This window comes from Lacerta agilis, chromosome 10 (genome assembly GCF_009819535.1).
Source record: "Lacerta agilis isolate rLacAgi1 chromosome 10, rLacAgi1.pri, whole genome shotgun sequence".
Classification (NCBI taxonomy): Eukaryota; Metazoa; Chordata; class Lepidosauria; order Squamata; family Lacertidae; genus Lacerta; species Lacerta agilis.
In genome coordinates, this window is record NC_046321.1 from 1983716 (window position 1) to 2005540 (window position 21825).

The 21825-nt window shown below is 51.6% G+C and overlaps 1 protein-coding gene across 1 annotated transcript in view; it reads right to left on the minus strand.

Moving 5' to 3' along the window:
• Positions 1-21825, minus strand: part of MAPK8IP2 (mitogen-activated protein kinase 8 interacting protein 2) — a 47855-nt gene that overhangs the window by 5812 nt on the left and 20218 nt on the right. Inside the window, exons 3-9 of the mRNA XM_033162486.1 lie at positions 20490-20714; positions 14000-14120; positions 10395-12683; positions 6461-6536; positions 4061-4233; positions 1845-1954; positions 157-276 (exon numbers count right to left, since the gene is read on the minus strand). Coding sequence (XP_033018377.1) covers positions 157-276; positions 1845-1954; positions 4061-4233; positions 6461-6536; positions 10395-12683; positions 14000-14120; positions 20490-20714 — 3114 coding nt within the window. The remainder of the gene's footprint in view (positions 1-156; positions 277-1844; positions 1955-4060; positions 4234-6460; positions 6537-10394; positions 12684-13999; positions 14121-20489; positions 20715-21825) is intronic.

Consider the following 21825-nt stretch of genomic DNA (forward strand, 5'->3'; position numbering starts at 1 on the left):
AAGTGAGACCACGGACATGCAAGTCCACACTCACGCAAGTGCCCTGAACACATCCTGCCTCCTGCTCGGCTGGGAACCTCGCCAAAGTCTTTGGGGACGTGGACCCCAAAGGCCTTCTCAGCTGCACAGGCCCACCCCAGTGCCGCTGCTGCTCACCTCCTCGTCCCGGCTGTACTCATTCACGGTCAGGATAAGCTTGATTCCCTGCAGGCTGATTTCCAGGTCACAGGTGGCCGGGGGTCTCAGGTGTACCGTGAGCTTGCGGGTGGTAGCAATCTGCAAAGGACAGAGGGTGGTTGTGCATGCAGGGCTGTGGGTTCAGACGGGAAGGGGTCCGCCGAGTTCAGAGGGCGTATCCCAAGGGGAAAAGGCAAGGGGACATCGCACCAGGCAGACATGGTGTGGGATGTAATCCACGGGGAGCAGTCAAGTACAACATTCCTTGTTTTCCTAGAGTGGACATGCAAGGGAATGTTTGGTCCAGCCAGTCAAAACTTAATTTCCTCCTGGGCTGGAGAATCCTTCCTTTTGCATGTGACAGGTGGGTGTGACCTAACCTGTCCAGGTAACAAAAGGACAAGTCACACAGCACCCTTCCCTCTCTTTTTTAACTTCCTTCTTCGTTTGAGCAGCTTTCAGCTAGGACTGCTCTGCTAGCTCTCAGAAGCAGAAGCACTGGGATTATTCCCCCATACGGGGTAGATCCACATGTACATATTTGTAACTAAGTCTGCCTTCAGGGATCCAACTGTGAACTGATGTGAGTAAACTTCTTTTACTGACTTTGAATAAGATTGTGGCATCTTTATTCTTTTAAGAGGGATTCAAGGGAACTTACCAGGAACGTACAATTCAATCTGAGACAGACTGAATTGTATAATAGTGAGAGGCTATTGAAACCAGTAGGAGAAAACACTTCAATCTCCCAGGACATTCTATACAAGATCTCAAAGTAGCTGTCTTATTACAAAAGAATTTCAGAAATAGACTGGAAAGAGAAGTTGCTGAATTGCAACTTATTACCAGACTTAAAACCATGGAGAGACCTGGTCTGAATAGAGACATTGGATTCTTATCTCATTATACATGACAAAGTTATTTTTAGCAATCTCACCCCTTGCTTTTTCCTGTAAGACCAATTGCAGTCGTTAACAGTCGGTCAACAGGTTTACCACACCTTTCAGCCAACCACCCATTTCCACCACCCTTCTGAGTAATACCCCTCCCCACTCTCTCACTACAGTGGTGCCCCGCTAGACGAATGCCTCGCTAGACGAAAAACTCGCTAGACAAACGGCATTCGCTAGCGGAAGGCTGCCCCGCAAGACGAAAAAGTCAAAGGGGCTGCCTCGCAAGACGGAAAATAAAAAAAAATTCGGCGCGGAAACCTCCGCGCTGCATTGCCGCTTCGCTAGGCGAAAAATTCGCTCTGCGAAGACACTCGTAGAACGAATTGTTTTCGTCTAGCGGAGCACCACTGTATATATAAAGGTCTCATGACTTCTGATTCAGTGTATCTGAAGAAGTGTGCATGCACACGAGAGCTCATACCAAGAACAAACTTAGTTGGTCTCTAAGGTGCTACTGGGAGGAAATTTTTTTGTTGTTGTTACGAGCCTGCAACCAGCTATCTGCTGTGCGTGTAAAAAGGGGGATGTAACTCTACTAAGTAAAGGAACTTGCTAGCGCAAGTTAGGAAGGATATTAATAAACAACCTATCCTCTCCTGCCGTCCTCAACATTCCCACACATAGCAGGTCGGATTCTCTGTCCTGGCAGCAGCCCCGTGAGAGCATTGCATGGGCAGACAGACACGCGCACACAGCCCCTCTTCCCGGCCTCACCTTCTGCATAGCGGCACACAAGATGCCATTGCCCTGATGGTAAGGAACTTCCACGGAGCCCAAGAACTGGACGTTGAAGCGCTCCACCCAGCACGGATTCCGCTTCAGGCCTGCAAGGAACCCAGCAGAGAGTCAAGGTGCCGTTCCCCACTCCTCGCCACTCCCACTCTTGCAGAAAAGGGCAGGCTGGCTGCCCCGTCCCAGGGGATCTAGGCTGGGAGGCATGCCAGGGGCACCCCTATTTCCCCAGTCTCCACCCAACTCCACCTACTCGCGCGCAGCAGAGTTTGGAAGAACTTTCCCCAAATGGGATTCAGGAAATGGGTTTCTCTGCTGAGCTCATGTGGCCCAAATTCTTACAGCGCCCATCACGAAACAACCCCAAAGCCCTTTTCTTCTCTGAATAAATGGCCCGCTTGCTTTCTGACCTCCCTTCCGATTAGAAATTCAGACAGGCCACCTGGCAAGCGTCACATATTTTTGCTTTGTTTTGTTAAATTCCTATATATAATATTTATGAATTTTTCTGTTGTAGAATTTGAAATACTCATTTAAACATCCGTACAATATCAATGACTTCCCTTCTTCTCTTTACATGGTTCATTATGCATATCACAAATCCCTGCATATTTTACAAAAAACTATACCATCCAGTATTCCATTATTACATCCATCAAAACTTATTTACACTGTTGAATTTATCTTAATGCTGCCAGCGTTTTCAGCTGTACACAATTATTTCCCATATATTCAATGAACGTTTTCCAATCTTCTCTAAACGTAGGTTGTTCTCGTTCTCTTATTCTGTTCGTTAAGTCTGCAAGCTGCGCATATTCTGTCAACTTAAGTTCTCATTCTTCTTTAGTTGGAACTTTGCTCGTTTTTCCATTTTGGGGCTAACAATTGTTTTGTTAAATTTCTGTCCCACAATTCCCCCCACCTTCATTCCAAAGAGCCCAGGGGGGCACAGAATTATAGAATGGTTGGAAGGGACACCAGGGGTCATCTAGTCCAACCCGCTGCAATACAGGAGTCACAAGTAAAGAATCCCCTGACAGGCGGCCCTCCAGCCACGTTTGCAGCTGGAGTCTATTCCACCGAACAGCTCTTGCTGTTCAATTGGGCAAATACCCCCCAGAAGACCTAATTTTATTATGACAATTTTTTTAACCAATTTACCTTGCTACGCCCCTGAGGAGCGGAGATGTGAACCCGGTTCCCCAGATTACAGATCTACCGCTCTTAACCACTACACCACACTGGCTCTGCCCAGACACTGAGGTCCAGCGCCAAGGGCCTTCTGGCGGTTCCCTCCCTGCGAGGAGCGAGGTTACAGGGAAGCAGGCAGAGGGCAGAAGAAGAAGAACTTCCCTCGACCCATTTCCTCCTCCTCCTCCCTCTTCTGGCCTTTGTGCAGCCAACCTCTGACACTGGGCAGCCAGGAAGCTTCTTCTGCCCCCCCCCCTGCTGACACTTCCCGGCCCGGCAGCGCCACCAACACACACACACCATAGCTGTCAAGTCTCCCTTTTTTGCGGGAAACTCCCTTATTCCAAGCCGTTTCCCGCTGCTATCCCTTATTGTTGATATCCCTTAAATTTCCCTTATTTCCGGGAAGGAGAGTTGGAGTCCGGGGGCTCCTTGGGTCCCTGCCTTTCTCAGCCCTGCCTGCCTACCTCACAGGACTGTTGTGGGGATTAAATGAGGACTGGGACCACAGAGCTCCTTGGAGAAAAAGGTGGAATATAAATACCTAATAAAAAACAGACAGACAGATAGATATATAAAGAAGAAGATAAAATAGATGAATGTTTCTCGGCAACAGGTGCTCAGATTAAGCATTGCTGCCCCTAACTGGAGGCAGGGCAGAGCCAACCTGGCCAGAAGCCACCAGTGGTCCTCTCCTCCTGCATGAATTGGCCTAATCCTTTTCTAAAACCATCCAAGTTGGTGGCCATCGCTGCTCCCTGTGGCAGGGAGTTCCAGAGGTTAACCGTGTGCTGCGTGAATAAGTGCTTTCTTTTCTCTGCCCCGATTTCTCTTTCCTGGAAGCTCTTTCCTGGTGTAAATTAATTTGTAGCCTGGGGGGGGGATTACCGCGCCGTGGACTGTCCCTGAGAACCGTAGACTGCCCCCGGGACGGGTGAGGGTGCTGATCCCTTATTTTCAAATCCGAAACTTGACAGCTATCACACACACACACACACACGGCTCACCTGTCACTTCCTTGGCCTGGCTCACCACCTCGTGGGCATAGAAGGCTGGGAAGATGCCCCTCTCCCCCGTGCGCATGTTGTAGCCCCGGTACCAGTAGTCGTCTTCCTCCAACTCTACCAGAATCGGGTCATCCACGTCCAGCTCCAGCTCGTCCTCGTGGCGAGGGATGAACCTGGAGGCAGGAGAAGAGGCCGGTTGGGGAAGGGACATGGCAGCAGCTCGGCGGCAGAGGCTCCCTAGTGGGGCTAGGAGACACAGACACCTGGAGAGCTGCGGCTGCCAACCTGTGTAGGCTAGACTGATCTGGGTGGGCCAATGGGTCTGACTCAGGAGAAAGCAGCTTCTTGATGTTATCTCAGAAGCACTAAGTTTGGGGGGAGACTTTGGGGCCCCACAACCAACACGCTGCTTCCCTTCCTTGTAGGACTTTAGGCCTGCCATAACAACAACAACAACAATATTATTCGAAACAAAATAGAAAATTCTTTCCAGTAGCACCTTAGAGACCAACTGAGTTTGTTCTTGGTATGAGCTTTCGTGTGCATGCACACTTCTTCAGATACACTGAAACAGAAGACAAACTCAGTTGGTCTCTAAGGTGCTACTGGAAAGAATTTTCTATTTCGTTTCGACTATGGCAGACCAACACGGCTACCCACCTGTAACTGGAACATTATTATTATTATTATTATTATTATTATTATTATTATTATTATATTTATTTCTACCCCGCCCATCTGGCTGGGTTTCCTCAGCCACTCTGGGTGGCTTCCAACAAAAGATTAAAAATACATTAAAACGTCAGTCATTAAAAACTTCCCTAAACAGGGCTGCCTTCAGATGTCTTCTAAAAGTCAAAACAAAATAAAATAAAACATTCTTTCCAGTAGCACCTTAGAGACCAACTAAGGTGCTACTGGAAAGAATTTTTTATTTTATTTTGTTTTGACTATGGCAGACCAACACGGCTACCCACCTGTTCTAAAAGTCAGATAGCTGTTTATTTCCTTGACAGCTGACGGGAGGGCGTTCCACAGGGCGGGTGCCACCACCGAGAAGGCCCTCTGCCTGGTTAACCTCACTTCTTGCAATGAGGGAGCTGCCAGAAGGCCCTCGGAGCTGGACCTCAGTGTCTGGGCTGAATGATGGGCGTGGAGACGCTCCTTCAGGTCTACTGGGCCGAGGCCGTTTAGGGCTTTCAAGGTGAGCCATGTATCCTTCAGCCCTCTCCCTCCTGCAGGCTCCAGTAACTGGGATTCAGAAGCATCACTGCCTCCGACTGGGGAGGGCAGGACACATCCATTGTGACCTGTCCAAGAACAGCCCTCTCCCCCTCCGTGAATTTATCTAACCCTCTTTTTAAAGTCACCTAGGTGGGTAGCCACCCCTGCCTCCTGTGGCAGGGAGTTCCATAGATTAACTCTGTGATCTACCAGCATTCGGCTTCATCACGTGTCCACGGGTTCTAGCCTTATGAGAGACGGAGAAAACCTTTTCTCTGCAATCTTTCCAGCTCGGTTCTTTATTATTTCTTGTGTGTGTTTGTGCTGCGTTTCAAGAGGCAGCGGGGCGCTGTGATTATGGAACTCAAGGGCAGGAGGCGCCACAAAGTTTGGGATCCTCTGGTTTACGTGATATTTGCTGCAATCCTTAAATAACTCTTGCTGCGGCAAGAGTTGGCGTGAGCTACTGGGAAATTACTCGGGTTCCAAGCCTACTGCTTTAGACTCCTTGGGTCACTGAGCCTACTGCCATAAAAGTTTTTCCCAACTCCCTTTTTTTAAAAAGCTGTGGAACTCCATGCCACAGGAGGCAGCGACAACTTAGATGTCTTTAAAAGAGGGTTAGATAAATTCACGGAGGGGGAATAATCTATCAGGGGCTACTGACCACAATAGGAAAGAGGGCTCTTGTGCTCGGATCCTGCCTGTGGATTTCGCAAAAGGGGCATCTGCTGTGAGAACAAGATGCTGGACAAGATGGGCATGATCCAGGCACTTCTTAGGATCGTAGATTTCTAGCAGGGGGTGGCCTCATTCCCTGGATTCCTGACTCCTGTTGGTCTGTACATCAGCAAGTGGCGTGGTGGTTTACCTTTGAGCAGGGGCTGCTGTTTTTAATTGACTCAGGGCCCTGTATCCTGGCAGCACCCTCTGCTGCTGAGATCCTCTTCCGGAGCCATGGTTAAGCCTTGACTGGCGTGTCCATGGCAAACGGCATAATTGGGGCCTGGTTCCCTCTTCTCAAGGGGGTTTCTCGTATGATCTTCTGCTCTGCTGGGGAGTATGGGAGCCCCCACCCCCCCCAAGACAGCCCTGCAGGACTGATCTCCTGGCCTGAAGGAGCCTCAAACCAAAGGACGAGGGAACCCACTGAACCTCTCCCCTCTCCCTTCTCACCTGAAGACAGCTCGGTGGGTCTGTTCCCGCTCCTCCCCGTTCACCATGCAAGAAAAGAGACCAAAGGACTCTGTACCTGGTTGAGGGGGCAGAGAAAGGATCACAGCAGGCTGCAGACAGGTAATTACCCAAAGCAAGGGGCTGACCAATCAGGGACAGGGGTGCTGCACTAGTCAGGATGCATAGCTGTCAACCCCCCCCCTGCTGTTTCCCAATGCTATAATAAGGGAATTTCCCGCAAAAAAGGGAAAGGTTGACAACTATGGTCAGGAGCGCCAGCTTTACCATATCGGGGAAGGAGATTCGCACCTGTGCCAATCAGAATTGGGGTGCAACATCTGCATGAATCAGGGATGGGATGGGGCATCTGTACCAATCAGGGATGGGATGGGGCATCTGTACCCATGAGGGATGGGGTAGGGCATCTGTACCAATCAGGGATGGGATGGGGCATCTGTACCCATGAGGGATGGGGTAGGGCATCTGTACCAATCAGGGATGGGATAGGGCATCTGTACCCATGAGGGATGGGGTAGGGCATCTGTACCAATCAGGGATGGGATAGGGCATCTGTACCCATGAGGGATGGGGTAGGGCATCTGTACCAATCAGGGATGGGGTAGGGCATCTGTACCAATCAGGGATGGGATGGGGCATCTGTACCAATCAGGGATGGGATGGGGCATCTGTACCAATCAGGGATGGGGTAGGGCATCTGTACCAATCAGGGATGGGATGGGGCATCTGTACCAATCAGGGATGGGATAGGGCATCTGTACCAATCAGAATTGGGGTGCAACATCTGCATGAATCAGGGATGGGATGGGGCATCTGTACCAATCAGGGATGGGATAGGGCATCTGTACCCATGAGGGATGGGATGGGGCTTCTGTACCAATCAGGGATGGGATGGGGCATCTGTACCAATCAGGGATGGGATGGGGCATCTGTACCCATGAGGGATGGGATGGGGCTTCTGTACCAATCAGGGATGGGGTAGGGCATCTGTACCAATCAGGGATGGGATGGGGCATCTGTACCAATCAGGGATGGGATGGGGCATCTGTACCAATCAGGGATGGGGTAGGGCATCTGTACCAATCAGGGATGGGATGGGGCATCTGTACCAATCAGGGATGGGATAGGGCATCTGTACCAATCAGGGATGGGATAGGGCATCTGTACCAATCAGGGATGGGATGGGGCATCTGTACCAATCAGGGATGGGATGGGGCATCTGTACCAATCAGGGATGGGATGGGGCATCTGTACCAATCAGGGATGGGATAGGGCATCTGTACCAATCAGGGATGGGATAGGGCATCTGTACCAATCAGGGATGGGGTAGGGCATCTGTACCAATCAGGGATGGGATGGGGCATCTGTACCAATCAGGGATGGGATAGGGCATCTGTACCAATCAGGGATGGGGTAGGGCATCTGTACCAATCAGGGATGGGATGGGGCATCTGTACCAATCAGGGATGGGATAGGGCATCTGTACCAATCAGGGATGGGATAGGGCATCTGTGCCAATCAGGGATGGGGTAGGGCATCTGTACCAATCAGGGATGGGATGGGGCATCTGTACCAATCAGGGATGGGATGGGGCATCTGTACCAATCAGGGATGGGATAGGGCATCTGTACCAATCAGGGATGGGGTAGGGCATCTGTACCAATCAGGGATGGGATGGGGCATCTGTACCAATCAGGGATGGGATAGGGCATCTGTACCAATCAGGGATGGGATAGGGCATCTGTACCAATCAGGGATGGGGTAGGGCATCTGTACCAATCAGGGATGGGATGGGGCATCTGTACCAATCAGGGATGGGATAGGGCATCTGTACCAATCAGGGATGGGATAGGGCATCTGTACCAATCAGGGATGGGGTAGGGCATCTGTACCAATCAGGGATGGGATGGGGCATCTGTACCAATCAGGGATGGGATGGGCATCTGTACCCATGAGGGATGGGATAGGGCATCTGTACCAATCAGGGATGGGGTAGGGCATCTGTACCAATCAGGGATGGGATGGGGCATCTGTACCAATCAGGGATGGGATGGGGCATCTGTACCAATCAGGGATGGGATGGGGCATCTGTACCACTCAGGGATGGGATGGGCATCTGTACCCATGAGGGATGGGATAGGGCATCTGTACCAACCAGGGATGGGGTAGGGCATCTGTACCAATCAGGGATGGGATGGGGCATCTGTACCAATCAGGGATGGGATGGGGCATCTGTACCAATCAGGGATGGGGTAGGGCATCTGTACCAATCAGGGATGGGATGGGGCATCTGTACCAATCAGGGATGGGATAGGGCATCTGTACCAATCAGAATTGGGGTGCAACATCTGCATGAATCAGGGATGGGATGGGGCATCTGTACCAATCAGGGATGGGATGGGGCATCTGTACCAATCAGGGATGGGATAGGGCATCTGTACCAATCAGGGATGGGATAGGGCATCTGTACCAATCAGGGATGGGATGGGGCATCTGTACCAATCAGGGATGGGATGGGGCATCTGTACCAATCAGGGATGGGATGGGGCATCTGTACCAATCAGGGATGGGATAGGGCATCTGTACCAATCAGGGATGGGATAGGGCATCTGTACCAATCAGGGATGGGATAGGGCATCTGTACCAATCAGGGATGGGGTAGGGCATCTGTACCAATCAGGGATGGGATGGGGCATCTGTACCAATCAGGGATGGGATAGGGCATCTGTACCAATCAGGGATGGGGTAGGGCATCTGTACCAATCAGGGATGGGATGGGGCATCTGTACCAATCAGGGATGGGATAGGGCATCTGTACCAATCAGGGATGGGATAGGGCATCTGTACCAATCAGGGATGGGGTAGGGCATCTGTACCAATCAGGGATGGGATGGGGCATCTGTACCAATCAGGGATGGGATGGGCATCTGTACCCATGAGGGATGGGATAGGGCATCTGTACCAATCAGGGATGGGGTAGGGCATCTGTACCAATCAGGGATGGGATGGGGCATCTGTACCAATCAGGGATGGGATGGGGCATCTGTACCAATCAGGGATGGGATGGGGCATCTGTACCAATCAGGGATGGGATGGGCATCTGTACCCATGAGGGATGGGATAGGGCATCTGTACCAATCAGGGATGGGGTAGGGCATCTGTACCAATCAGGGATGGGATGGGGCATCTGTACCAATCAGGGATGGGATGGGGCATCTGTACCAATCAGGGATGGGGTAGGGCATCTGTACCAATCAGGGATGGGATGGGGCATCTGTACCAATCAGGGATGGGATGGGGCATCTGTACCAATCAGGGATGGGATGGGGCATCTTTACCCATGAGGGATGGGATGGGGCATCTGTACCAATCAGGGATGGGGTAGGGCATCTGTACCAATCAGGGATGGGGTAGGGCATCTGTACCAATCAGGGATGGGATGGGGCATCTGTACCAATCAGGGATGGGATGGAGCATCTGTACCAATCAGGGATAGGATTGGGCATCTGTACCAATCAGGGATGGGATAGGGCATCTGTACCAATCAGGGATGCGATGGGGCATCTGTACCAATCAAGGGCAGGGTGTGGCATCTGTACCAATCATGCTGTTAGGACAGAGGGCTTCTTCTTCTAAGGATGGGAAGCCAATTGCAGAGGCCTGCCTCTTGGCAGGAAGACAGCCAATCAAGACCCTCTGTGGCCACAATGGGGCAGCAGCAGGTGAGGCCCTGGGGGGGGAGGGTCCCTGTTGCTTGGGAGCCAGGAGACCAAAGCAGAAGGGCCCCTGGATCTTGCATCCAGGAGATTTGGGGTGGCAACAGGCAGTCATGTGCTGGTTGCAGGAAGTGCCCTCCCTCCCTCCCTCTCCCCCCACCCAACCCGCCTCCTCCAGCCACAGAGGGGGTGTCACTCACTGGAGGAACGGGAGGTGCTGTTGACAAAGACGTTGAGGAACTTCTTTGAGAAGTGGAGGTCGGCCTCGGGCGAGGAGTCCTCCGAGGAAGAGCTGCGCCCATCCGGGGCCACCAACCCCTCCCCAAAGTCACTGCCCGCATCCTCCAGGTCACCAGCGTCGCATGCCCGCAGCAACTCGCTGTCGTCGCTCAGCACCGACGTGCAACGCTTGAGGCTGACCAGCTCCAGCTGGGTGTTTTCGTCCACGACGAGGGTGTACTTGACGGAGTCGTAGGCCAGGGAGTCGTCCATCGCTATGGTGGGCGGGGGCAGGGGCATCTCCTCGGAGAAGGGGGAGCCCTTCAGGCTGCCTAGGGAAGGGGCCTCCCCGTCCTCCTCCTCCTCAGGAGAGTAGGCCAAGCTGAAGCAACGGTTGGTCTTGGCGGTGGAGACGTCCAGCCCCTCGCTGCCCTCTAACCGGACGTCGTCAATCATGTCGTTGTCCTCCAAGATGCCAGAGTCCAGGTCCCCGTCGATCGCCCAGTCCTCAGCCCCCGTGGCTGGGTCGGCTTTGACCGCAACCTCCCTGGGGGGCAAGCCCTTGGCTGGGGTGCCGCTGCTGCTCTTGCAGCAGCCGGAGAGTGGCCTCCCAGGAAAGACAGGAGCAATGGTGTCGTTGGTCAGGTTGCTCATGAACAGGTAGGGCCCCACCTCGTCCGCCGGGCCCCCTGGCTCGGTGGGCTTCTCCTCATCCCGTAGCGAACACCGCAGGGTCTCCATGTCCACCAGCTCGATGCTCTGCGGAGGGCCGGGCTGCGCCTCCCCCAGGGCCTCGCTGGGGATCTCGGGCTCCAGGTCGGAGGCGGGAGAGATGGTGTCCGAGAGGGAGTGGGCTGCTGGGAAACACTCGTCGGCACACTTGATGGGGTACGAGCCTTCTGAGATCATCTTGTTCACCAGGTTGCTGAGCAGCCACGGGGAGTCGGAATCCTCGCTCAGGTCCGGCTCCGACTCCGAGTCGGATTCGGAGTCGTACTCGCTGTTCCCTGCAAGGTCGTTGCTGTCGCTGCGGCCCTTGGGCACAAGCTTGGCCCCCACCGGCAAGTAGAAGGAGCGCCGCAGGGTCTCCAGGCTGTGGTCGGGGTCAATCTCCAAGTCCAGTGGGTCCGAGAGGGGCCTGTCCGTTGGCTCGATGGGAGCGGACGGGTCCTCGTAGAACTCCTCTATCTTGAGGGCCGCCAGGCTGTCCCTCCGCACCACTGCACTCTCTGGGGCCACTGCCACCCCATCCTCCTCCTCCTTGCCCACGTCTAGCAGGAGGGCGTCCTTCAGGCCCAGCACCCCCCGGGACTCCAGGTCCGCCTCCAGGTCCGCCTCTGAGCCCGGGGAGCTGGCCTCCTCGATGGAGTTGGTGAGGTGGGAGGAGCGTCCACTGCTGCTGTCGCTGCTCAGGTCCAGCTCCGTCTCAGAGATGCTGGAGATCATGTTGCTGGCCAGGCGGTTTCCGCTGCAGGCAAAGGCCGCCTCGATCTCGCCCTCCACGTCCGAGTCGGAGCCAGGCGAGCTGAGGTCCTCGCTGTGCCGGCTGCATGGCGGGAAGGATTTGGAGTTGCGGCTGGTGAGGTCAGCCTCGATACCGGGGTCTGACGAGGGGGATGTGGTGTCCGACGAGGCGGAAGGTGGCCCTCGCACACTGGGTGCCCGGCCCCTGTGGCCGCTTTCTCCTTCGGAGCTTAGGGATTCCGTTGCTGTTCTGGTCGGGGCGGCGTGGTCTCCCGAGGGGTGGTTCCTTCCAGACCCGGCGTCTCGGCGGCCCTTGGGAGGCTCGTCGTCTGACAGCGGGGAGCCTCCCTGGTCAATCAGTGAGATGGGGGACCCGTGCCCTGATTTCCCTCCAGCAAAGATGACAGGGGAGCCCCCAGCCGCCTTCTCTGCCTCCTGGCATCCTGCCGCATCCCGCTGGAACCTGGCGCAGTAAATCTCCGTTGCCGGCGACCTGTGGGGGCTGAAGACGGGCGGCTGGGACTCCAGGCGGGTGATGGGACCTTGGGGATCTTCCACGACCTCCCTGGGGGCCTGGACAGATGAAGCTGAAGGAGGCTGAGAGCAGGGCATGGCGGAGACGATATTCATGTTGTAGTCCTCCCCAGGTCGGGCAGGGGGAGGGGCCTCCCGCAGCTCCTGGCTGTTCCCTTCGGCATCATAAAGCGGTGGTTTGCAAGGAGGTTGGGCGCGGCCAGGACCTGTGCCACTCCGCGTGTCTGAGCACGGTCCGTCCTGGAGACACGGGTGCGCAGGGGAGGATCGCTCTGCAAGGGGAAGGAACAGACGGCACCGTTCAGGACTTGGGAACCATCCCGAGAACACACGAATGAGGTCAAAGCCAGCAATCTGGGGGAGTCTACACAACCGCCGCCCAGACCTGAAGCCTCCTGCTCACCCTGGACCTTATCTAGTTGGACCAACCTATCACCATGCAACTAGATAAGGCCTTTGCTGTTGCCATTCCATGACCCAGACCCTGGCTGGCAAGTCCTCCACAACTCATCTCTTGAGTCCCTCTAGTGCAGAAGTGAGGGAGTTGGATCCACATCCCTAATTCCCCCCCCCCACAACCCCTGCTATGCACCAACTTGGACAAGGGTGTGAGACCGCCCACCACCAATTGCCTGATGCCTTAACAACAACAGGTGACTAACAGCTGCCAACGTTCAGCTGATTGGCAGTTGCAGCAACCTTCTGCGGAGACACACTTTCTGCAACAATCAGCTGATTGGCACTGGGAGGGCGCCTTGAATGGGGACTTGCAATCTCGATGGAGGAAGCGGTATCCATGCAAGCAGCTCCCTCTGCTGAAGGAAGAAGGCAGAGGGGGCTGGGGAATGAATGCAAACAGCTTCCTGCAAACGGAGAAAACGATCCCGACAAATCAGGCAGCGCTATGGAGATTCTGGTGCCAGCAGGATTCCCTGTCGGCTGATCGACACCAACAATGAGCCCTGCTTGTGAGGAACCATTGTCATATCTCAGTTGCTACTCTGCAGCCTCCTCCATACCCGACACCCCATACAATGTGATTTGTCGGGGGGGGGGGCTCGCGGTCTAACTGGGACCTGCACCGGGCTGAAAGTCCCCCACCTCTGTATCTCCACCCAGAGGTGCAGGAGGGTGGGGCGTTGGGGGCAGTTCGCCATGGGTTCCAGCCTGGGGGAGGGTGACACTCTGCGCCACCCGCCCCTGCGAGTGCGACTCCCAAGCTGTCGCCCGGCAGCCCTTCCGCGCGAGAAGCTGCCGCACAGAAGGGGTGCCGGGCGGTGGCTTGGGAGTCCGGGCGGACTGCGCATGTCCGCAGCAGCCTGCAAGGACTTCACATGTGCGGACATGCGCAGTCCTCCCAGGCTGCTGCGGACATGCGCAGTCCGCCTGGGCTGCGCTCCGTAGCGCATGCATCATGATGTCACGACGAATACGCTACGGAGCGAGGCCCCGCCCCCAGGGGGTGCCACTTGGCTTGCCGCTCCCGACAGCCAAGCGGCTCGGTACGCCACTGTCTCCACCCTCCGGCATAGTTTCTGCTTGCTGTGGAGAGCCAGTTTAAACCCAGGGGCCCAGGGAGAGCACTTACCAGCATGGGGCACCGAAGAGGAGGAGGAGGAGGAGGAGGAAGTGTGGAGCAGAGTCTCCTGCCAGGTGGCCCTTTGCAAGGGGGGTGCTGGGTTGCAGCTGCTGTTGTTGTTCAGAGAGTCCTGGTCACGCAGGGGAGAAAAAGAGAGCAGACATGAGTTAAAGAATATGTTTTAAAGCACTTTTGTTGGGGGGGGGGAAACCAGAGGCATTTCTGTTAGCTGTAGTAGGGGAAGAGATCCCAAAGAGAGACATTAAACTGTTAATACATGCGACAAAAGGAGCAAGAACTCCTTTAGCCCAAAAAATGGAAGCACAGGAAATCCCTTCGTCAGAAGAGTGGCAGGTGAAGATGATGGGCTATGCAGAACTGGCAAAGCTGACTGGGAAAATCCGAAACCAGCGTGATCAAGCTTTCCGAAAAGACTGGAGTAAATTTGTACAATATCTGAAGGATAACTGTAAACGATTAACAACACTAGCAGGGCTGTTGTAAGAAAACTTGCAAGGTGAATGATTTGTACCTTCTGTATATTGATTTAAAAATTTGTGATAAACTAAGAACAGAATTAAAACTTGGGCCAACTTTCTAAACATCTGGACTGGCTTGTCTAAGCAAAAATGGTTTCAGCGGGCCCCACAAAAGCATGCAGTGATATCAAGAGGCAGGGAGTTCCACAGTGCAGGCACTGCCAGCTGCATGGAAATAACTGAGTTCTTGCAAGTATCCTCAGGTTTATTGCAGCCTGATTGGTGCACTGCCACGTGTGGCTTTAGGAAAGGGTTTTTTACGTGAATGAATCGGAACCCCGTCCATTCGATGTTGACAAAAAAAACGGGGCACCGGTGGTTAAACCGGGAATGTTTTCAGTCATCTTTCAGAATGCTAAGGTGCTCTCAGAAAGCGATGCCTCTTTGCTGTTCCTCTGCCTTCCTACCTCTCTTCCGTATGGCACATTATTTGGAACACTTATTTCAGAAAATTGCACTTACAGCCTTGCCCACTGAGCCCTCTAGGGAGGGTTAATGACATAGCAGATTAAAGTGGGGGGGGGGGAGGTTGGGAAAGATTAATTCCAAAAGGGGCTTAGTGACAAGCACATGAATTGACACGAGATGGGGAGTGGGGGGGGGGGGGGGAGAGAGGATGGTTTGAAGCAGCTGTTTCCATGGGGAAAGAAGGGAATACTAAAGATGCCCCGACCCAACACCCAGCGGGTGCCTTTCGGAAGAAGGAATCAGAGAATCTTAGAGTCGGAAGGGGTCTGAGGATCATCTAGTCCAGCCCCCTGCAGGCAGAGCTCAGCCTGTTTGAGTTGCTATCAGGTAGGTAGCCGTGTTGGTCTGCCATAGTCAAAACAAAATAAAATAAAAAATTCCTTCCAGTAGCACCTTAGAGACCAACTAAGTTAGTTCTTGGTATGAGCTTTCGTGTGCATGCACAATTCCTAGGGAATTTTTTATTTTGTTTTGTTTTGAGTTGCTATCAGTTTCACATCCTTCAAAACTCCACTCAGACCTGTTTCCACGTTGTGTGTGTGTGTGTGTGCATGAAAAGTTGTGTTTAAACGTCTTTGCACACGCTACGCATTTCTAAATGGACTTTAGAGACCAAGTGCTGGGTTTTGGTTAGAAGAAGAAGAGTTTGGATTTGATATCCCGCTTTTCACTACCCGAAGGAGTCTCAAAGCGGCTCACATTCTCCTTTCCCTTCCTCCCCCACAACACACACTCTGTGAGGCGAGTGGGGCTGAGAGACGTCAGAGAAGTGTGACTAGCCCAAGGTCACCCAGCAGCTGCATGTGGAGGAGCGGGGAATCGAACCCAGTTCCCCAGATTATGAGTCTGCCACTCTTAACCACTATGCCACGCTGGGCTAGGAGCTGGGAGAGCTGGGCTCTCAAATCCCCCCCCCCAATCAGCCTTGAAGCTCACTGGGTGCCCTGGGGGGACAGTCATTGCCTTCTCTCAGCCTGACCGACCTCAAAGTTTTGTTGTGGGGATTAAACAAGGAGGGAGAGAATGACAGACAGCACCTTGAGCTCCTTTGAGGAAAAGGTGGGGTATAAATTCAGCAATGACAAGCCTAGACAGCATCTTCAAAAGCAGAGACATCACTTTGTCAACAAAGGTCCGTATAGTTAAAGCTATGGTTTTCCCAGTAGTGATGTATGGAAGTGAGAGCTGGACCATAAAGAAGGCTGATCGCATAAGAATTGATGCTTTTGAATTCTGGTGCTGGAGGAGACTCTTGAGAGTCCCATGGACTGCAAGAAGATCAAACCTCTCCATCCTGAAAGAAATCAGCCCTGAGTGCTCAATGGAAGGACAGATCCTGAAGCTGAGGCTCCAGTACTTTGGCCACCTCATGAGAAGAGAAGACTCCCTAGAAAAGACCCTGATGTTGGGAAAGATGGAGGGCACAAGGAGAAGGGGACGACAGAGGATGAGATGGTTGGACAGTGTTCTCGAAGCGACTGGCATGAGTCTGACCAAACTGCGGGAGGCAGTGGAGGATAGGGGTGCCTGGCATGCTCTGGTCCATGGGGTCACGAAGAGTCGGACACGACTAAACGACTGAACATCATCATCATCATCATCATCATCATCATCATCATATATGAATTTGCCAGAAGCTCAGCATCGCCATCTAATGGCACATTTGAACAATGCACTTAAAACATCATATTTGCAGCTATCTTGGTGGCCATCCCTGCCTCCTGGGGGCGTGAGCTGCATGAAGAAGGACTTTCTTTCCTCTGTCCAAAACACTGCGATAGAATTGCTCCCGGAACTAGTCGGCTTCCTCTGTTTCTGACTTAATCCTGCAAAAGCTGCAAATGCCCGGCCTGGTTTTTGTAGAGCATTGTGAAACCTGCTTCTCTGGGCATCCCAGGCGTTGCTGTCCAAACTCTGTCAGATCTGGAAACCCATCTGGGCATCAAATAGGCCAGTGGTGGCAGCAGCAGCAGCTGCCAGGCAGAGAGGACTCCCTTCCCCCAGCCTCATTTGTGTGGTGCAGAGCAGGGCTTCGCTCTCTGCTTGCAGCTTTTAATGCAGATGAAGAACGACTCCTTCCTGGTTTATTTATGATGCAAAATGCTCCGGGAATCTCAGTCTCTCCTCTCTCTCTCTCTCTCTCTCTCTCTCTCTCTCTCTCTCTCTCTCTCTCGTGCTTTTTTGGATGGCTCAGGATGTGGGAATGTTCAGGGAGGCAGGAGAGGTTATATTGTTTATTAATATCCTTCCTAACTTGCGATAGCAGAATTTTACATTCCCCTTTTTAAATGTGCACAGCAGAAAGCTTGTTGCAGGCTCGTGTAAGCCTCTCAATATTAGATTCCTGGCAAGTCCCCTTTATATCCCTCTTAAAAGAATAAACATGCCGCAATCTTGTGTAAATTATATAAAAGTAGTTTACTCACATTCAGTTCACGGTTGTATCCCTGAAGGCAGACTTAGTTACAAAGTATATGCATGTGGATCTATCCCATATGGGGATAATCCCAGTGTCCTCTGTTCTCTGAAAGCCAACAGAGCATCTCTAGCTAAAAGCTGCGCCAACGACGGAAGAAGTCAAAAAGGAGAGAGTGCTGCATGCCTTGTCCCCTTTGTTACCTGGACAGGTAAGGTCACGCCCACCTCTAGTCACATGCAAAGGAAGGATGCTCCAGCCAGGAGGAAACAGGAAGTTTTCAACTGGCTGGACCAAACATTCCCCTGCATGTCCACTCTAGGAAAATAAGGAATGCTGCAATTGACTGCTACTTATATATCACATCCCACACAGCAGTGATGGCCAAACTTGGCCCTCTAGCTGTTTTGGGACTACAACTCCCATCATCCTTAGATAACAGGACCAATGGTCAGGGATGATGGGAATTGTAGTCCCAAAACAGCTGGAGGGCCAAGTTTGGCCATCACTGCCACACAGGATTCATTTCCCATCTCCCAGACCACACAGGGGCCTCATCCTCTCCTGACACCCCTCTCTCCATCACCCCCCCTCCCTGAAATGAAAGTCACCCAAGGGAGGGCTTTGCCGCAATGTCAGTCGTCGTGACAGCCCATCAGGTAGTGCATCTGGATGAGGAGTGGGGAGCTGGCTGGCCTGCCTCGCAGGGTTGTTCAGAGGGCAGGCGTCTTGGGCACCACGCTGCCCAGAGCAAGCTTTCCGATTGGCCAATACATCTTCCGAGTTGTTAAAATGTAAGAAAATGCCATGCTATTATTATTATTATTATTATTATTATTATTATTATTATTATTATTATTATTATTATTACAAAGGTCCGTATAGTTCAAGCTATGGTTTTTCCAGTAGTAATGTACCGAAGTGAGAGCTGGACCATAAAGAAGGCCGATCGCCGAAGAATCGATGCTTTTGAATTCTGGTGCTGGAGGAGACTCTTGAGAGTCCCATGGACTGCAAGAAGATCAAACCTATCCATCCTTAAAGAAATCAGCCCTGAGTGCTCACTGGAAGGACAGATCCTGAAGTTGAGGCTCCAGTACTTTGGCCACCTCATGAGAAGAGAAGACTCCCTGGAAAAGACCCTGATGTTGGGAAAGATGGATGGCACAAGGAGAAGGGGACGACAGAGGACGAGATGGTTGGACAGTGTTTTCGAAGCTACTAACATGAGTTTGGCCAAACTGCGAGAGGCAGTGAAGGATAGGCGTGCCTGGCGTGCTCTGGTCCATGGGGTCACGAAGAGTCGGACACGACTGAACGACTGAACAACAACAACAACAAATTATTTAGCTCCGTCTGTTTGTATGGTGCTGTTCCCGAATGCTTTGAGTACATGCTGGAAAAGCAGGCGTGCATCAAATCTTTACAACACACACGTAAACTACGCCCTCTCACATTTTGGTTTCTGCAAAGCCACTCCGCTGCAGCAGCCCCCTCGCTGAACACCCTCTCGCTGGCAGTGCACGCCCCTCTCAGGTAGTAGTAGTAATAATAATAATTTATTTGTTAGTCACTTGTTGCACAGAGGTCACCAATCAACTTGCAGCATACTTCAAAAACGTAAGCAAAAATAGACATTATAACTTTAGCACATTCCTACAAAGACACAAGCGATTCAGGTGACCTCGTCTTGCCCCAAGTATGCCCACTCAACCTCTCCGAAAAGCAGAACTGGCACCGTTGTAAGTGCCACATAAAATGTGTTCCTTTTAGTGCAGTGGCACCTACACTTCGGAACTACCTGCCTATTGATATATCAGGCAGGAACCTTCAACTGGACTCTTTTCGGCACCTGCTAAAAGCATTTGTGTTTACCAGACTTTTAGAAGACATCTGAAGGCAGCCCTGTTTAGGAAAGCTTTTAATGTTTGATAAATTATTGTATTTTAGTATTCTGTTGGAAGCTGCCCAGAGTGGCTGAGGAAACACAGCCAGATGGGCGGGGTATAAATATATTATTATTATTATTATTATTATTATTATTATTATTATTATTATTGTCACGCCTACACAGGTGTTTACAAAGTCGGTGCGGGTTTCAATTCTCTTCTTAGCCTTTTCCTATTTTGACTTTTCGAAAGCCTTAGATTCTTGTTAATTTTTTTCTCAGCGATAATTTCATCTTTTTTTGTAAACAGCTTTGAGGTTTTCTCTCCCCCCCCTTTTCTTTTCTGTAACCATCAAACGGTGTGCAAATTTTACTAGATACCGTATTTTTCGCTCCATAGGGCGCACCGGACCATAGGGCGCACCTCGTTTTTAGAGGAGGAAACCCAGAAAAAAAAAATTCTGGTTTTCCTCCTCTAAAAGCCCTGTTTTTTTGAGGATCAGCTAAAGGTTTTGCAGCTTTTTTGCAAAGGGAAAAACCCTGTTTTTTTGAGGATCAGCTAAAAGTTTTGCAGCTTTTTTGCAAAGGGAAAAACCCTGTTTTTTGAGGATCAGCTAAAAGTTTTGCAGCTTTTTTTGCAAAGGGGGAAAAGCAAAGCTCCTTTTGCAAAGGGGGAAAAGCAAAGAGGAAAAGGCCCATTTTTATGGCATTCAACTCACATTTCTGCAGCTTCTAAAGGAAAGGGAGCCCTTTCTACAGTTTCCAGACAGATAATCTAATCAGCCAGTCCCATGTTGCTGGGGAAACAAACAACCTCCCTCTGCAGCACCTTCAACAAAGGAGGGCAGGGCTGAAAGGGAGCCGGGACTCTTATCCCTCTCCCGATCTCTTGCTGATCAGCTGCTGAGCGGGGTCCTTTCAACACCCCCTTTTCTCTTTGTAAAATAAAAAGCATGATCCTCTTTTGGCCCCTGGGCAATTCAGCTCCAGGGACCACCATTCACTCCATAAGACGCACAGATATTTCACCTTACTTTTTAGGAGGAAAAAAAGTTCGTCTTATGGAGCGAAAAATACGGTAGATAAATGAGGCCCAAGCTGCTGCTGCAGAATGCTTTGGAACCAAGCTGCTTCCAGGAGTTGCATTTGCAAACCTCCGGGTGCCCAAGGCTCCCCTTCCTGACTCACCTGTGTGCCCGTCACAGTCAGGTTGAGAGTGGTGGGGCGATGCTTCTGGGTCTCTTCTGTGGTGGGCGAAGGGATCGGAGACCCCGAGGGTGAGGGGGGCACCTCCTCCAGCCCGTTCCCTTCCTCCTCTTCCTCGTTGTCATCGATCATCTCAAACTCCTGGAAATCTTCCTGGAAGGTGGAGATGGGGTTGGGCTGCTCACATCTCTCGAGAACCAGGCAGTCCTGGCAGGGGGGTGGGGGGGAAAAGAGATCCTATTAGATATTTGGATGTATTTAGGAATACGGGCTACAAATAAATTAGAAAATGTAGTTAAGCTGTTTTGTGGCTTGGAGAAAGCTGGAATTTTGGGATTCCTTAACTATCTCACAGGATGGGAGAATATTTACAGTAAAAAGGAGCATCCTATTCCAAATCTTATTTATACTCCTAAACATTCCATTAGTTGTCCCATCTGAAATATTGTCAAAATGGCAGTGATAGATATAGTAGTAGTAGTACTAGTAGCAGTAGTAATAATCTTTTTTTTTATATACCCCGTCCATCTGGCTGGGTTTCCCCAGCCACTCCAGCAGGATATTAAAACACAATACAGCATTAAACATTAAAAACTTCCCTAAACAGGGCTGCCTTCAGATGTCTTCTAAAAGTCAGATAGTTGGGAGGGCATTCCACAGGGCGGGTGCCACCACCGAGAAGGCCCTGTGCCTGGTTCCCTGTAACTGCGCTTCTAACAGGGAGGGAACAGCCAGAAGGCCCTCGGAGCTGGACCTCAGTGTCCAGGCTGAGCGATGGGGGTGGAGACGCTCCTTCAGGTATACAGGACCGAGGCCATTTATACCTGAAGGAACGTCTCCACCCCCATTGTTCTACCTGGACACCGAGGTCCAGCTCCAAGGGCCTTTTGGCAGTTCCCTCCCCACGAGATGTGAGGTTACAGGGAACCAGGCAGAGGGCCTTCTTGGTGGTGGCACCCGCCCTGTGTAACGCCTTCCCATCAGGTGTCAAGGAAATAAACAACCATCTGACTTTTAGAAGACATCTGATGGCAGGGCTGTTTAGGGAAGTTTTTAATGTTTGATCTTATATCGTGTTTTTAATGTTCTATTGGGAGCCGCCCAGAGTGGCTGGAGAAACTCAGCCAGATATGCGGGGTTATAAATAAATTATTATTATTATTATTATTATTATTATTATTATTATTATTATTATTACTCCAGGGGAAGGTGTAAAAATTGCTCCTTGAGAGAATAAAGCTGCTTCTGTTTTGCTCTCCTGTACCTTTAACAGTAGCCTAAAACACAGAAATTAAACAGGAATTATCACCTCCTGTTG